General features: G+C 49.7%; 2 protein-coding genes and 1 non-coding gene across 9 annotated transcripts; 1 reads left to right on the top strand and 2 right to left on the bottom strand.

The window, feature by feature from the left end:
* Positions 1-208: 208 nt before the first annotated feature.
* On the bottom strand, positions 209-5772 carry LOC132702330 (fatty-acid amide hydrolase 2-A-like). Of its 3 annotated transcripts, none has more exons than XM_060670904.1 (7): positions 5564-5772; positions 4677-4862; positions 4460-4625; positions 4150-4403; positions 2056-2331; positions 1866-2006; positions 209-835 (listed from the first exon to the last, which is right to left on the bottom strand). In XM_060670904.1, the coding sequence occupies exons 1-7, from the start codon at positions 5603-5605 to the stop codon at positions 308-310; spliced, it is 1593 nt and encodes a 530-aa protein (XP_060526887.1). In that variant the 5' UTR covers positions 5606-5772; the 3' UTR covers positions 209-307. The 3 variants fall into 3 exon arrangements, with proteins under 3 accessions (XP_060526887.1, XP_060526888.1, XP_060526885.1); XM_060670905.1 differs by lacking the exon at positions 5564-5772 and adding an exon at positions 5224-5538; XM_060670902.1 differs by lacking the exon at positions 5564-5772 and adding an exon at positions 4914-5136.
* Positions 5773-5842: 70 nt separating this feature from the next.
* Positions 5843-17517, top strand: LOC132702329 (spectrin alpha chain). 5 transcript variants are annotated; one of them, XM_060670897.1, is made up of 12 exons: positions 5843-5997; positions 6887-10607; positions 10665-10946; positions 11028-11069; positions 12181-13180; positions 13243-13864; positions 15264-15565; positions 15622-16225; positions 16283-16306; positions 16463-16896; positions 16951-17117; positions 17187-17517. In XM_060670897.1, the coding sequence occupies exons 2-12, from the start codon at positions 6900-6902 to the stop codon at positions 17313-17315; spliced, it is 7314 nt and encodes a 2437-aa protein (XP_060526880.1). In that variant the 5' UTR covers positions 5843-5997; positions 6887-6899; the 3' UTR covers positions 17316-17517. The 5 variants fall into 5 exon arrangements, with proteins under 5 accessions (XP_060526880.1, XP_060526882.1, XP_060526883.1 ...); XM_060670898.1 differs by lacking the exon at positions 5843-5997 and adding an exon at positions 6399-6502; XM_060670899.1 differs by lacking the exon at positions 16283-16306.
* A 94-nt stretch (positions 17518-17611) lies between these two features.
* On the bottom strand, positions 17612-17694 carry Trnal-cag (transfer RNA leucine (anticodon CAG)). Its single transcript has one exon. It is a non-coding gene; the product is annotated as a tRNA-Leu (tRNA).
* Between the last annotated feature and the right edge of the window lie 89 nt (positions 17695-17783).

The following is a 17783-nucleotide window of genomic DNA, read 5'->3' on the forward strand; positions in this document are numbered from 1 at the left end:
AATTATCTTAAATGTGATATCTGGCCTGGTTACCAGCGTGAATATAAGACATCCGGAAACCGTGTTAACATATACACAATGGAATTTCACAATTTTATGGAACCGGGCATTAGGAACGTCCGCCATGTGCCCTACTGAATTTTTTTTTTAGGTTAAGTCGGAATACACATCAGGAGTCTTCGAAAAAATTAAACTCTCAAGAGCCGAGTAATCTTTTATTCAACATAAAAAATAAATATCTTAAACGCATAAAAAAACACTCCCTTCCCCTCCCCCCCTGCCCAAAAAAAAAAACGCAATTCCTAAACTACTGGGGCGGTTTCCAACCGCCGAACGCTCTCTCGATCTCCTCCGCGACCGCCAACGTCAACCGGTCGCCGTCCGGCAAAGCGACGATCTGCACGCCCACCGGTAGCCCATCCCGCGTTCTTCCCACAGGACAGCTGGTCACCGGGAAGCCGAGAGCGTTGAAGATGGACAGATATCCGCTGACGAGTGTTTTCCGCAGCGAGTCCGCATGGCGGTAGGCGGCGCGTGGGTAAACGGGCATCACCAGCACTCCGGAAGGTCCCAACGCTTCGGCGATGCTGTTCTCCATTTGGCCCAGGTACCGGCGCGCCTCCTCCAAGACGCGTGCGGGTACGAGACCGTGAGCGCGCCTCGCGAACCCGTACAAGATGGCCATGAGCGTGTGATCCGAGCGCAGGGTGCAGTAACGGAACAATTCCGCGAAACAACCCTCGCCCCTACCCTTGAAGATGTTCTCCACGTCGTCTATGTCCAGCAGGCAGAGCGCCGCCACTTCCGGAATGTATTTCATGACGGGCGCGTCGAGCTGCAAATCGCATCAATCCCAGTCGAATCCGCGACGATATTAAAAACGGAACGCTCAAAATGCGTATGTCAAGCTTACGCGTCAAATTACAAATATCCTAACCGAAACTAACCGAATTCTATAATCTATGCATTAGTAGTGGCCTAATGGCCATATAGCTACCAGCCCTCTCCATCTTAATAGGACAGGAACTCTTGAAGCAGCTAGGCCCGTTCAACATGCGGATGCGCCCAAATTGTGGCTTTCAACAAGCAACTTAAGCCCTGTAGATACGATGCAATTTCTACAAGTATTTTTTCATGTAAGCAATTTTTTCCATTTTTTTTTTGCTTGCAAATCTGTGCAAAGCGTTAGTTTTCATCAGCTCATGGGTTTAACCTCTATTGAAAATGTAAACAAAGTCGAAATCACGAAAGTTAGTGGTCTAAATAGAACTTTGAGATGCTAGATATCGCACAAGAAACATCTAACCAAGAAAATTAAAATAAAACAAGTTAGTTTTGGAGAATTAATAAATTAATACGATCGGCACATTTTATTTAGCGCTTCCAAAAAACATCCTCATTTCTCTCGTTTGTAGTATTTGTAGTTTGTAGTTAAAAGTTATCTGCTTTTTTAACATTTCGCCAAATATGAGAATAAAATTTTAAAAAACTACCAAAATATGTATTTTCAAAGTGGGTTAAGCTAGAGACACATTTTGTTGTTCAAAGTAAACAGAAACTCAAAATGCAGTAATATACGAGGAGTGCCATTTGAAATAAGCAAGATGGTTGAACCGGAAGTGACTGCACGTTGAAAATCTTTTTAAAAAGAAGTACGCTTGCCTGCTACATTAATTAAACTTTAAATGAATGGATGACAAAGTCTGTATAGTAAGTAGTATGATATGATCAGTGACCTACAGGTGGCGCCATGAATTGATGAATTGATAATCTATAGTCCGTGAACTCGACCTAAATCCAGGTTTACTCGACACGACGTGTTGGTTTGTTGGGTTAACATTAGTATTCTGTGCTGGCTCACGTACTTCAGTGACAGCCGACTCGCAAATGTTGGCAAAGTGACGCACGATGCTGTCGACGGCCGCCGCGACGTCGGCTCTCGGTTCGTCGCAGTGGTACGAGTCGATGCCTCGAAGGTAGCGCACTTTGATCCGCCGCAAGTTCACCTGAAATGGGTCCGTCAAAACGGAGAAGTGGAGGCAGCAAGCGTATTACGTTTTCATCCAGTGCCAGACGGTCCAGCGCTTCGGGAACCGCGACTGACCTCAGCAGCAACCTCAAGTCGGAAGCGTAACGGGCCATGGGGCCCACCACGAACGCGCGATCCCAACGGGGGCGGTCCCGGCAGTCGGGATAGTGCCCCTTGTTGGACACAACCCCCGGGCTGGGCTTGTGGCCGTAGACTCCGCAAAAATGAGCCGGCAACCTTAGGGAGCCCGCCATGTCGGAGCCCAAGCTGAGCAACGAAGCACCCGATGCGAGCAGGCTCGCCTGGATAATGATCATTGAATCACATTTATAATACGACCAAAAATATAGTGCATTTATTGCTTTGACGTGCAATTGCAATATGTTCGTATTATTACGGAGGTATTTGACTGGCATCCTACGTATTTATGCACCTGATTCTTGAGCTTTGACCCTGTGAGGCTGTTTTCACTGGATAGTTCAACGGGTAAGCGTAAGTCCTATATCTATGTTACTACTCTATTCGTCTTACAGGTAAGTTTGAAAATAATCATTTTTGTCTTGTGTGCCTGTCGATTCACAACATTCTTTTTCTTGAATTTTTGTGTTTTCTACATCAATATTTATTGGAATCTTACAATTAAACATTTTTTTAAAATTCCTTTTTTTTAACAATTTAAAATGTGGATGAAGATTTTCTCCTGTTAGATCAAGACATGGAAAACAACGTTGAATTTGAAGACGAACTACTTCAGTAAATAAAAAAAGGGATCCGTTTGTCTTCGAATGCTAATCAAATTATTTTGAATGTTTACAATGTTATAAGAAGGGGAAGTAGGAAGAACAAGAGATAAGTTTTGAAGTCAACTATAAGAAAAACTGTTGCAAATGGGATAGTCAAGAGGAAAGTGAGAGAAAATGCTGGCATTTCGCGAATTTTGTTTTAATAGGGTGAATAGGGTTTTTACTCTACGAGAACTGCTTGTGCCAAAGAGTCGTTGCGTACTTTTTTGAAGAAAATGGATTTTCAGCTCCAAACAATTAAGAAAAGTCAAGTGCTAATGGAATGTCAAAGAATTTCGCAATGGGGAGCGGCAAATAGCTAGCAAAATACACTCGGGACACAGTAGGAAAAGGATGGCGTGATAACAGTAACAAGTGTGTACTAGACGTGCCGCGTTCACGTACAAAACGCTTCATGCTGGATCCAAAAATGGTTATTTATTAATATTTTGTATATGAATAATGATACTATGTAGAAATGTAATGAAATAGAACATAATAAATTGTTACTTTGTACTAATTTTTTTATGTACATGTTTCAAGAATTGTTCAGAGAAAAAGACTGAAAAGGTACTTCTATCCCTTACTGTAGATAGATTAGTTCCTAGGACGGTCCTGGAATGGTTGCGGGTATAAGGTTTTGGAGCAATACACAGTAGGTAAAGTTAATCCACCGTGTCGGTTATAAAAGCACTACATTTCTGGTCGAACTATAGATTGCATTGGATTGCAATTAATTGCAAATCGCACTTTTATTTACAATAGAAACGCGTAGTGTGACAACATTGGCATCGTTCACGTTGCTTCCCACGAAATCTCGTGGTTAAAATTGTATAGGCAAAGCGTACAATTCTAGAGTTCTTCACGCAGTATACCATTTTTCAACCTTGTTTGATTTGGCTTCGAAATGAGTGTTAGACCCGTCTGTTGAAAAGCGGAAGGGATCATTCTTTTCAGCACGTGTACCGCAAACCAGGGCCGTATTTAAAATGTTAGCGGACGAGGACTGTGCCATGCGGACTGTTGTATTTTAAGAGTAGGGAAGTTTTCTTTAATTTAACTGTGCATTAGTGTGCTTTATATGAATCTTCCTAAAACTTGAGGTAGCTCGATTTCAAGTTGAATTTGCCCATTAGATAGGTTGATCTCCTATATTAAAAACACATTAGAAAGCTTAAACTGATTCCCAATTTAGGGGTTTAACGAAATAGTATAAGATAGAGGGGAGGGTCGCCTATATATAAGTAAGTAAGTCACACTGAAAATACTACACGTAAAAACGGTATATCGTTTGGAGAACTCTACCGACGTCAATTTTTATCTGAAAGCGGCTCGTACCTCGCCGCCCGAAGAACCACCAGCGGTCCTCGTGACGTCGTAGGGGTTCTTGGTAGACCCCACCAGCTTGTTCGACGTCTCCCAATCCATACATAGCTCGGGCACGTTTGACGTCAGCAGCGGTATCGCGCCCGCCACCCTTGCCCTGCGAACGGCCGGCGCGTCGCATTCCGCGACGTCGTTCCTACCAACGACACCGGCAGTGTTCCTCAGTCCTTCTACGGAGAGGCTGCCCTTTACAGACAAGGGTAACCCTTTAAATCAAATATATCGTCAGACCGTAGAACATAAATCGGTAGGTACGTTTTACCGAGCAATGGCCGATCTGCTGGGACATTTCCCGATGTAAGTAGCTCGTCTACCTTTCGCGCCTCCTCCAGAGCCTCCTGGAACCTGTCTTCGATAACCGCGTTGATAAATGGGTTCACTTCCCGAACGCGAGCCACGTAAGTTTGGATTACGTTCTCGCAGGAAATCTGAAAACGAAATTTAAACCGGAACGGGCGATATCGAGAACGGGTTACCACCTCTCGATTACGAATTTTTCCCGCCAAAACGCCGGCGGGCATGCGCAAAACGTCGTCGCAAATCGGCACGCAGCGTTTCGGTTTCCGGAAAAGCCTGTACACGAAGTGCGGCACGTATAGCACGTTTATCGCCTTGAATCCGACGTAGGCGATGAAGCTCACCGCACTAAAACCGAACGACGGGTCCTGAAACACGAGAATTCATTTCATGCGGCACGGAAAAAAGCCGAAACCGACCGGTCCGTTATCTGTGGCCGTTGCACCCGACCGCATTCTCCTAAAACTACCGTTATCGCTATCGCGTTTATAAGTAAACTTTGCCTCTGAGGTCAAACACGCGACTTGTACTTTATCGACTAAGGAGACGAACGCCGTACGTCTGGGTTTACAGTGTGTTTTAAATAATGCAAAGTGACACTGAAAAGGTCGACGCATTATCGTTCACCTTGAACGGTACGCGACAAAAAAATACAACAAAATGAATTCCCGGGTGCCATGTTTACACGATGTTCACACGATTAAACACGATCTCAAATCTGTTACTCACCAGAGAAGGTTTAGTTTTGGAATAATCCTTGTTTTCCATTTTAGTGTGTAATCGGAGCTGCACTTGTAAATAAGAAATTCAATTCCTAACGCACAACGCGACGTCGATAGAATTATTAATATTCAAATCTTGTCGAATGCGACTCGTTACTTTAATGAATAGATTTTTTTCTGCTTTGGGGTGTTTGTACCGGTCCATTTTATTGGAATATGCGTGCTGGCGCAACACGAACCTGCCAGTCGAAATTTTTTTCAAACTCTTTGCGTGCCGCCGTAGTGCCTTGTAGGCACAAAACATGCGTAATTTGTTAAAGTAGTGAACGGTTTTATATTGGAATTACCTGTTTGAAACAGAGCGCCATAAAAGTAAAATGTGGCGTCATCTATCATCCGCCCGTTTAACTAGCGATTGCTTTAGGACAGTCCGTAGATGACGCTACAATACTCTTTTCTATACTTTTTAGAAATTTTAACGGCGTAAATTAGTTGCGAGTATATCTATCACTAAAAAAGGCTAATAATTCGTTTTGGTTAGTTGGTCGAAAGAGAAATTAAATTAGGATTTAATCGACAATTCGCATTCCCCTGTGCAGAGGGCGCGCTTGTCAGTTGATCGCGGCGGCTTGACTTTTCTCGACAAATGACAATCATCGACGACGACGTTCGAGACGAGAAAAATTTGTGTGGTGGTTACGTTCGTCACTTCGAATAACGAAAACTTACGAAATACCTGTTTAGCATAAAGGGGTGGCGCTTGCATCTACGAAACGAATCGGTACGTGTGTGTAAAGTGTACTCTGAATAAGGCGTCCTATATAATTAATAAACAGCAAAATGTCTACCACGCCCATGGGACAGATTTATTTTCAATGTTTTCCTAAAAGTCGCCCACTCAAAACGTAAACTACCGTCTTACGATATCCAAAGTTTCCTTATAATTTCGAAAATACTCGCGAATTTTTGTTTTAATGTTTTGTCCGTTATGGCATAGTTATTTAGGGAACCGAAATCGAGTCATCCACGTCGGGTTAAGATTTTATGGACTGCGGCAATTTTTGTTTTCGAGTCGACCTTGGACCGTATCGATTTTTCGTTTTGGCGAAGAATTCCACCACCCCAACCATTTAATGTAGGTCAAGTCAATAAAGATGGGACGGTATTCCGTTGGGCAGATGTGCGTGATTTCATCCTTAAAATATTTGTGCCGTGTTATGTCACGGCTAAATAAATTCAATTTTTAGACTCTAATTGGATTAACTCGAGTGTTTTGACCTTATCTGGTAAGGCGTTATCGTAAGATAAAAGCTGATACTGCGAATTGGAAGTAGAATTTGATTTTTCGATTGTTCAAAGATTTTAAGTTAAAAATCTTTAACTAATATAAAGCGTTTTGCCTTATTTGGTTTGCAAGAATCGGTAAGCCAAAAAAACAGGCCGGAAGGAACTAAGGGCGATGTACAAGCGCAGGAAATTTTTTCTCATAAACGCAACTGTAATTCTACTAATTGTAATTACAAAACGATATCGACCTGTCTGTCAAACATTTGGATTTAGACATTTAATTTACAGTTCTATGTTAGTGGGGATGGAACTCGTATCCGTATCTCCGTTTCGCCACGCCCTTAACCGTCCTTTAGGTGGTTTATATCGAATTGCACATTCAGTTCCAGCGTTAAGATGGACCAGATCCCGCCGCCCAAGGAGGTGAAAATCCTCGAAACCGCCGAGGACATCCAGGAGCGCCGCCAACAGGTGCTCACCCGTTACGACAACTTCAAGGCGGACGCGCGCGCCAAACGCGAGAAACTCGAAGACTCCAGGCGGTTCCAGTATTTTAAGCGCGACGCGGACGAGCTCGAGTCCTGGATCATCGAAAAGCTGCAGGCCGCCTCCGACGAGAGCTACAAGGATCCCACCAATCTGCAGGCCAAAATTCAAAAGCACCAGGCGTTTGAGGCGGAGGTCGCAGCCCATAGTAACGCCATCGTCGTCCTCGACACGACCGGACGTGAGATGATCAACCAGAACCACTACGAATCGGAAACGATCCGGAGACGCTTGGAGGAGCTGCACCGCCTCTGGGAGCAGCTGCTCTCCAAACTGGCCGAGAAAGGCATGAAGCTACAGCAGACCCACGTCCTCGTCCAGTTCATCCGCCACTGCGACGAGGTCATGTTCTGGATCAACGAGAAGAGCGCGTTCTTGTCGACGGAAGAGTTCGGCCACGACCTCGAGCACGTGGAGGTGCTGCAGCGTAAGTTCGACGAGTTCCAGAAGGATATGGCGTCGCAAGAGTACCGCGTCACGGAGGTCAACGAGATGGCGGACAAACTGATCCAGGAAGGGCACCCGGAACGGGACCAAATCGCCGGCCGCAAGGAGGAGCTCAACAACGCGTGGCAACGCCTCAAACAAATGACGCTGATGCGTCAGGACAAACTCTACGGCGCCCACGAGATCCAGAGGTTCAATCGCGACGCCGACGAGACCGTCGCCTGGATATCCGAGAAGGACGTGGTGCTGTCGTCCGACGACTACGGGCGCGACCTCGCCAGCGTGCAGGCGCTGCAAAGGAAACACGAGGGCGTGGAGCGCGACCTGGCCGCCCTGGAGGACAAGGTGTCGACTCTCGGCAAAGAGGCGGACCGCCTGTGCGCGATCCACGGCGACCACGCCCCGCAGATCCAGGCCAAGCGGGCGGAGATCGAAGATTACTGGCAGAGCCTGACGGCCAAAGCGAAGGAGCGGCGCGAGAGGCTCGAGGAGTCGTACGCTCTCCATCGTTTTCTCGCCGATTTCCGCGACCTGATTTCCTGGATCAACGACATGAAGGCCATTATATCGGCCGACGAGCTGGCCAAAGACGTGGCCGGTGCCGAAGCCCTGCTGGAGCGGCACCAGGAGCACCGGGGCGAGATCGACGCCCGCGAAGACAGCTTCGCCGCCATCGCCGCGGCGGGCGTGAACCTCTTGGACAAGGGGCACTACGCCAGCGACGAGGTCAAAGAAAAACTGTCCACCTTGGAGTCGGACAAGCGGTCGCTGATCGCGTTGTGGGACGAACGGCGCATCCTCTACGAACAGTGCATGGACCTGCAGCTGTTCTACCGCGACACCGAGCAGGCGGACACGTGGATGGCGAAGCAGGAGGCGTTCCTGGCCAACGAGGATCTGGGCGACTCGCTCGACTCGGTCGAGGCGCTGATCAAGAAACACGAGGACTTCGAAAAGTCGCTCGCCGCTCAGGAGGAGAAGATCAAAGTGCTCGACGACTTCGCCACCAAGCTGATCAACGGGGAGCATTACGCGGCGGACGACGTCGCGCAGCGTCGCGCCATGCTCCTCGAGCGGCGCAAAGCCCTTAAGGAGAAGTCGAACGCGAGACGCGAACTGCTCGACGACGCGTACAAGCTGCAGCAGTTCGAGCGCGACTGCGACGAGACCAAAGGTTGGATCAATGAGAAGCTCAAGTTCGCTACGGACGAGAGTTACCTGGACCCCACGAACCTGGGCGGAAAAATCCAAAAACACCAGAACTTTGAGCAGGAACTGAACGCGAACCGGAGCCGCATGGAGGAGATCACGTCCACGGGGCAGGAACTCATAGAAGCGCGGCATTACGCCACGCCGAGGATCCAGTCGCGCATGGAGGAGATCGTCCAACTGTGGGAGAGCCTGGTGCAGGCCACCGACAAGAAAAACTCCAAGTTGCAGGAGGCGAGCCAGCAGCAGCAATTCAACCGGACGATCGAGGACATCGAGCTGTGGCTGAGCGAGATCGAGGGTCAGCTCATGTCGGAAGACTACGGCAAAGATCTGACGTCGGTGCAGAACCTGCAGAAAAAGCACGCGCTCCTCGAGGCGGACGTCGCGTCGCACCAGGACCGGATCGAGAGCATAACCTCCGCGGCCAGTCAGTTCATCGAACGGGGCCACTTCGACGCCGACAATATCGCGCACAAGCACAAAATCCTCGCGGAACGCTACACCACGCTGCAGACGCCGATGGCGATCAGGAAGCAGCGTCTGCTCGACTCGCTACAGGTGCAGCAGTTGTTCAGGGACATCGAGGACGAGGAGGCGTGGATCCGCGAGAAGGAGCCGGTCGCGGCGAGCACGAACCGCGGCCGCGACCTGATCGGCGTCCAGAACCTGATCAAGAAGCACCAGGCGGTCGTCGCCGAGATCAACAACCACGACGCGCGCATCTCCGCGGTGGTGGACGCCGGCAGGCAGATGACCGAGGACGAGCACTTCGCGAGCGACGAGATCCGGAACCGCGTGACGGCGCTGAGCGACCACTGGGAACTGTTGAAGGAGAAGGCGAACCAACGCAAGCAAGACCTGGAGGACTCGCTGCAGGCGCACCAGTACTACGCGGACGCGAACGAGGCCGAGTCGTGGATGAAGGAGAAGGAACCGATCGTGGCCAACACCGACTACGGCAAGGACGAGGATTCGTCGGAGGCGCTGCTAAAGAAGCACGAGGCCCTCGTGAGCGACCTGATCGCGTTCGGCAACACGATCGAGGGCCTGAAGGAGCAAGCGCGTAATTGCAGGCAGCAGGAGCCGCCCGTGGTGGACGTGACGGGTCGCGAGACCGTGCAGGCCCTCTACGACTACACGGAGAAGTCGGCCCGCGAGGTGTCGATGAAAAAGGGCGACCTCCTCCACCTGCTCAATTCCAACAATAAGGATTGGTGGAAGGTGGAGATCCACGACCGGCAGGGCTTCGTGCCCGCCGCCTACGTCAAAAAGGTGGACGCGGGACTGACCGCGTCGCAGCAGAACCTCATCGAGAACAGTTCGATTTCGGCGCGCCAAGCGCAGATCAACAGCCAGTACGATCGGCTGCTCGCGTCGGCCCGCGAGCGCCAGGACAAGCTCAACGAGACGGTGAAGGCGTACGTACTGGTCAGGGAGGCTGCGGAGCTCGCCAACTGGATCAAGGACAAGGAGATGCACGCGCAGGTGCAGGACGTGGGCGAGGACCTCGAACAGGTGGAGGTTTTCCAGAAGAAGTTCGACGATTTCCAGACGGACCTGAAGGCGAACGAGGTGCGGCTCGCGCAGATGAACGAGATCGCGATGCAGCTGGTGTCGCTCGGGCAGACCGAGGCCGCCCTCAAGATCCAGACCCAAATGGAGGACCTGAACACCAAGTGGACGAGCTTGCAGCAGCTCACCGCGGAACGGGCGAACCAGTTGGGCTCCGCGCACGAGGTGCAGCGGTTCCATCGCGACGTCGACGAGACCAAGGACTGGATCCAGGAGAAGGATGAAGCGTTGAACAACGACGACCTCGGCAAGGACCTGAGGAGCGTGCAGGCGCTGCAACGGAAACACGAGGGATTGGAACGCGATTTGGCCGCCCTCGGCGACAAGGTAAGAGAGAGAGACGGGTGGGGAATAGCGCGGCGCGCTCATCTCGAGCGCGTTTAGATCAAGCAGCTCGACGAGATCGCCAACCGGCTGGTGCAGACGCACCCCGATACGGCGGAGCAGACGCTGACGAAGCAGCGCGAGATCAACGAGCTGTGGACGCAGCTGACCGCGAAGGCCAACAGCCGCAAGGAGAAGCTGCTCGACTCGTACGACCTGCAGCGGTTCCTCAACGACCACCGCGACCTGCTCGCGTGGATCAACTCGATGCTCGGCCTCGTCAGCTCGGAGGAGCTCGCGAACGACGTGACCGGCGCCGAGGCCCTGATCGAACGTCACCAGGTGAGTGGGGGGGTCGGTCCCGTCTCTCTTCTTCTCGACCGCGCGTCGTCTCACTTTGTTGTCTGTTTTGCGGGAGTTTAGAACTGGAAGGCGGAACATGACGCGCGTTACGGAGTGCCTCAGGTAGATTTGTCGCCTCTAGCCCGCCCCGTGTGTGGTAACTTTACTAATCGATGCTCGGGGGGCCTCTAGCCCTCGCCCGGCCTAATCTCTATGCGTTTTCCTTCTGGGTGTATCACTTATTCTATTGCACCGGTGGTTTGGTTCTCCTTCGGGGCCTCGGCTTAAATATGGCTCTTAACGAGACAAAGAATATCTCCAATAATCATTTAACAGCTGTTTGTCTCATCTGTTTCAGCAAAGCTCGTTTCTAGTTAAATTTTACATTATTATAAAAGATGTAATAGTTCGATAAAAATCCGCGCCCGCCATATTGAGCCCCAGGTTACGACGCGCACACGTATTAACACCCTTCGACGTACCGTGCTCGTATTTGGCGAAAACATTGCAAACAGGCTTTGAAAATTTTTATATGTATCCCTTAACTGTTTATTATAATAAGCTAATTTTATCTTAACTAGATTACAAAGGGTAAATATAAAATAGGATCCAATACATCAATATATGGAAAACATAATTGAAACGCAAATTATCAATAATTCCAGGAGTTTCATAATTACTGTCATAGACTTTCAAAAACTGACTCTCCCATGTATACTTGTCGGCTTATAATTGAGTTTTTTTTTTTCATTCTTACCACATGCAAGATGGTTAGAATTGGAGTTGAGAACCTTAATTGTGAACAGACTCTAAATTCATGAATATACAAATAATTGCTTCTAGGTTTACGTTGTATGTTTTGATTTTACTCTAATTCGTTATGAAATATTATTGCAAAACTACAGTCTGACGTGTTTCTATCAAAACACCAGTTTCTAAAATGATCTCGTATTCTACGCCGATGCAAGATGTTTGTTGTTGCAATATAAAATTACACTTTTGTATGCAAGATTTATAAAATTTCTATTCTAAAACCTTTACCTCTAACATTTTTTGATTTTTTTGTACGAAATATTAAATAATTATCTCTAATATAAGTAGAAAAATACACTTAACAATAATGGTTTTTATATATTATATATAAATTTGAAGTTGTTGCCGTGTTTTTACCGAATACGAACGCCGTGCGGTCACGTCGCGCATCGGGACCCCGTAAACATCCTCCGCCCTTTAGGAACACAGGACGGAGATCGACGCGCGCGCCGGCACCTTCCACGCGCTCGAGCAGTTCGGACAGCAACTGCTCAACTCGAACCACTACGCGAGTCCCGAGATCCAAGAGAAGCTCGAGCAGCTGAACGCGGCGCGGGCCGACCTGGAACGCGCCTGGATCGACCGCCGACTCCAGCTCGACCAAAATCTCGAGCTGAACCTCTTCTATCGCGACTGCGAGCAGGCGGAAAATTGGATGAGCGACCGCGAGGCTTTCCTCGCGTCCGACGAGGTCGACTCGAACGGCGACAACGTCGAGCTGCTCATCAAAAAGCACGAGGACTTTGACAAGGCGATCAACGCGCACGAGGAAAAGATCGCCGCGTTGCAGACCCTCGCCGGTCAGCTGATCGATCGCGGGCACTACGCGTCGCGCGCAATCGGCGACAAACGCGACCAGGTGCTCGACCGGTGGCGCCACCTTAAGGACGCGCTCATCGAGAAACGCTCCAAGCTTGGCGAGAGCCGCACGCTGCAGCAGTTCTCGCGCGACGCCGACGAGATCGAGAACTGGATCGCGGAAAAGCTGCAGCTAGCCACCGAGGAGAGTTACAAAGACCCGGCCAACATCCAGTCCAAGCACCAGAAACACCAGGCGTTCGAGGCGGAGCTGGCAGCGAACGCGGACCGCATCCAGAGCGTGCTCGGCACCGGCCATAACCTCATCGAGAAGAAGCAGTGCGCGGGCTCCGAGGAGGCGGTGCGCCGGCGTCTCGAATCCATCGCCGACCAGTGGGAGTTTTTGACGCAGAAGACGACGGAAAAGAGTATGAAACTGAAGGAGGCGAACAAGCAACGCACGTACATCGCGGCCGTCAAGGACCTCGACTTTTGGCTCGGCGAGGTCGAGAGTCTGTTGACGAGCGAGGACGCGGGCAAGGACCTCGCATCGGTGCAGAACCTCATGAAGAAACACCAGCTCGTCGAGGCCGATATCCAGCACCACGAGGATCGAATCGCGGGTAAGAGACCCGCGTCCGCGGTCATTTGAACTACCCGCTGACCCGTTTCGTTCGTTTTGCAGACATGAACGGCCAGGCGGACGGTCTGATCGAGAGCGGCCAGTTTGATACCGCGTCGATCCAGGAGAAGCGCCAGTCGATCAACGAGCGCTACGAGCGCATTAAAAACTTGGCGGCGCATCGGCAGGCGCGCCTCAACGAGGCCAACACCCTGCACCAGTTCTTCCGCGACATCGCCGACGAGGAGTCGTGGATCAAGGAGAAGAAGCTGCTGGTGGGCAGCGACGATTACGGCCGCGACCTGACCGGCGTGCAGAACCTGAAGAAGAAACACAAGCGGCTGGAGGCGGAGCTCGCGTCGCACGAGCCCGCGATCCAGGCGGTGCAGGAGGCGGGCGAGAAACTGATGGACGTGTCGAACCTGGGCGTGCCGGAGATCGAGCAGCGCCTCAAGGCGCTGAACCAGGCGTGGGCGGAGCTGAAGCAGTTCGCCGCCAATCGCGGCCAGAAACTGGACGAGTCGCTCACCTACCAGCAGTTCCTCACCAAGGTCGAGGAGGAGGAAGCGTGGATCAGCGAGAAGCAGCAGCTGCTCAGCGTAGAGGACTACGGCGACACGATGGCCGCGGTGCAGGGCCTGCTGAAGAAGCACGACGCGTTCGAGACGGACTTTCAAGCGCACAGGTGAGCGCCCGCCCACCCGTCGGGGCCGAAAAGTCCGTGAATAATTTGAGACTCGTTCAGACGATTTAAAATGTTTTCAACGAAGCGATGTTGTCAGTTTGATCGAAAAGCAGCGGCGTCATTGCACTTTTATGTAGGGCAAACTGTTATATCGTTGCATATGTGTTAAAAATTTTTGGCTAAAATCATTTTGAAGTATACATGAGAATGGGTGTTTCGTTAGAGAAAAGCGAATTTTTAAAACAATCATGTTTCTCCGTTCTTTAACATCGATCTTTACAGAAAAAAAAGCTCCTTACAAAAGTTGTATTTTTATGTATAAGAAAGTATAAATATACAGCAGACTATGACAAAAGTAATTGGAAAAAAGTGAAAAACAAAAATGTTTTGGAGATTTTTTATATAGTCAATAAGCAAATTAAATTGTGCTCAATTTAGAATTTTACTAGTATAGTAATAGTTCAGAACCGACTTACTAGACTGCTGTTAACGTTTCTAAATCTTCAGGTTTCAATATTCGGTGATATGTTACATAAATTTGAAAAAAAATACCCCAATAAATAATTAAGTCATAAAAAAAACTTCACATTGTCATACAAAATTATCAATTTGTCAATTAGTAATATTTGACATTTTAATATCCTTTATTGTATTACTTTCTATTTTATATTCCTGTATATAATTCCTAATCCCTTGGTTCTGAACATTTCTTACATTTTTGAACAATTTTTTTTATTCATAATCATTTTTAAGGTGTTCTGTATAATCAACATTTTGCATTGTTAATTTTTCTTCAAACATATTCTTCAACATACTTTCCTACTTGTCAACGTCGGAAGCCAAAATTTCAGATTTCAGATGTATATTTTGAGCTATCTGGCACCAATCATCAAAATTGTCAGGCAGTAGCTCATACTGTACAGAAACTTCCTTTTTCAAAAAAAATTTTTTATGTGTGATTTTAATCCTCTCCGACATATAAAACTGTTTATCGTTGTATGATGGCGTTTTTGTTGCCCCGTTTCTGACCAGATTTGTCATTGGGGCCTCCCTGATACCGCGGATCTAAACGCAACCTAGGCAAGGATGATCATTTAATATCATACAGATCAATTCTCAATCTAGATAATATTTATTTATGAGATGCTTAAGGACGAGATTTTGACATAAAAAACATGCCCCTGAGTTCTTAAAAAATTAATAGTAAGCTGCTAGAAAAAAAAATGTTAATTGCCAATATAGAAATGATCCAAGCACCAACTTTAAGGGCTGGTATTTGAAAAATTAATTATTGCTTGTATCGATCATTATTTTAAAAGGAACAGTTATTTTAATGACGCTTGAAATTTTTTTCAAATGCCAAACGCGGAGTTCGATAACACTTCCGTCGTCGTTGCAGAGACCGCTGCAAAAACATAAGCGAAGAGGGCGCGCGACTCGTCGCAGCCGGCAACCACCACGGCGACAGCGTCACGCAACGCTGCCAGCAGTTGCAGACGAAGCTCGACCATTTGGCGGCGCTCGCGGGCCGCCGCAAGGCGAAGCTCGTCGACAACTCCGCCTACCTGCAGTTCATGTGGAAGGCGGACGTGGTGGAGAGCTGGATCGCCGACAAAGAGACGCACGTCAAGAGCGAGGAGTTTGGGCGCGACCTGTCGTCGGTGCAGACGCTGCTCACGAAACAGGAGACCTTCGACGCGGGTAAGCGAGGCCCCGCCCCGTTCGCGCCGCCCAATTACGCGACGTCTGTCCCTCAGGTTTGACGGCCTTCGAGCACGAAGGTATCCAGAACATAACCGCGCTTAAGGACCAACTGGTCGCCGCCAACCACGACCAGACGGCGGTGATCGCGAAACGTCACGCCGACGTCATCGCTCGCTGGCAACGCCTCCTGGCGGACTCGGACGCGCGCAAGCAACGCCTGCTACGCATGCAGGACCAGTTCAAACAGATCGAGGAGCTGTTCCTGATGTTCGCGAAGCGCGCGTCCGCCTTCAACTCGTGGTTCGAGAACGCGGAGGAGGACCTGACCGACCCCGTGCGCTGCAACTCGATCGAGGAGATCCGCGCGCTGCGCGAAGCGCACGCCCAGTTCCAGGCGTCGCTTTCGAGCGCGCAGGCCGACTTTGACGCGCTCGCCGCCCTCGACCGCCAGATCAAGGGCTTCAACGTCGGCCCGAACCCGTACACGTGGTTCAACATGGAGGCGCTGGAAGAGACGTGGCGCAACCTGCAGAAGATCATCGCGGAACGCGACGGCGAACTCGACAAGGAGGCGCAGCGCCAGGAGGAGAACGACAAGCTGCGCAAGGAGTTTGCCAAGCACGCGAACGCGTTCCACCAGTGGCTCACCGAAACTCGGTAAGACACGCCTACGGCGCCACAGACACCTTATACACTTGCCCGTTTACGTTACAGTTACCGGATTCTCGGCTGGGACGGGTAAATAGACGTTTGTCGGTTTGCGTTCTATATAGATTTATGTCTAACCCAGCCTCGGTTTTTCTTGCTTGCGAATGCGCGCGCTAACACCGCGTTCCCTCTCTCTCTCTCTCTCTCTCTCTCGTTCGGTACGTTAGAACTACCGTGTGTTTGTAGCACGTCAATGATGGAAGGCTCGGGCTCGCTGGAGCAGCAATTGGAGGCGACCAAGCGCAAGGCGGCCGAGGTGCGCGCGCGCCGTTCCGACCTCAAGAAGATCGAGGACCTCGGCGCCATCCTCGAGGAGCACTTGATTCTGGACAACCGGTACACGGAGCACTCGACCGTCGGCCTGGCGCAGCAGTGGGACCAGCTCGACCAGCTGGGCATGCGCATGCAGCACAACCTGGAGCAGCAGATCCAGGCGCGCAACCAGTCCGGCGTGAGCGAGGACGCCCTCAAGGAGTTCTCCATGATGTTCAAGCACTTTGACAAGGAAAAGTCGGGCAAACTTAACCACCAGGAGTTCAAGAGCTGCCTGCGCGCGCTCGGCTACGACCTCCCGATGGTGGAGGAGGGCCAGCCGGATCCCGAGTTCGACGCCATATTGAGTGAGTTTGCCGGCCGGGCGGGGCGCGCGCGGGTAAACTAAGGGTCTGTTGCAGACGTGGTGGACCCGAACCGGGACGGGTACGTGGCGCTCCAGGAGTACATGGCTTTCATGATCAGCAAGGAGACGGAAAACGTGCAAAGCTCCGAGGAGATCGAGAAGGCATTCCGCGCAATAACGGCAGGCGATCGCCCATACGTCACCAAGGAGGAACTCTACGCGGTAGGTGTACCACGTCTTGGCACGGGGCCGGGGGGGGTACCCGAGTTGGAACGTTTTTGTCTGTTGCAGAATTTGACCAAGGAGATGGCGGACTATTGCGTGGCGCGGATGAAGCCGTACGCGGAACCCAAGACCGACAGGCCCATCGCCGGCGCCCTCGACTACATAGAGTTCACCCGGACTCTCTTCCAGAACTAGTTTTAAGGAAACTTACGTGTTTATTCGTACGACTAGCTTTAAGCTTCCATATTTAACATATATTTATATGTTGACCAGAGTATTTAACGTGTTTCATTGGCTTTTCAGTAGCTACACGCCTTTCAGAGTTTATTATTATTATTATTATTATTATTTTGTAAACTTTTCCACTGATCTTCGATAAAATATATAGCTTTTTCGCTTTTAAGGTGTCGTTTTTCTTCACTTTTCGACGCGGCGCCATTAAAGCAACAATTTAACTTTTTCTTATATTTCGGGATTAAAAAAAAAAGGCATGTCAGAAGTGGGATTCGAACCCACGCCCACAGAGTGGACTGCGACCTGAACGCAGCGCCTTAGACCGCTCGGCCATCCTGACTTATAAAAACCAAATCCGTATCGTGATTAGTAGCTAGTAGCTTTTCGACGAACCGCTCGTAGTAAATAATTTGGTGGGTTTGCGACAGA

The sequence above is a fragment of the Cylas formicarius genome, unplaced genomic scaffold (assembly GCF_029955315.1).
Source record: "Cylas formicarius isolate icCylForm1 unplaced genomic scaffold, icCylForm1.1 PGA_scaffold_5__7_contigs__length_24384050, whole genome shotgun sequence".
In the NCBI taxonomy this organism is placed as follows: Eukaryota; Metazoa; Arthropoda; class Insecta; order Coleoptera; family Brentidae; genus Cylas; species Cylas formicarius.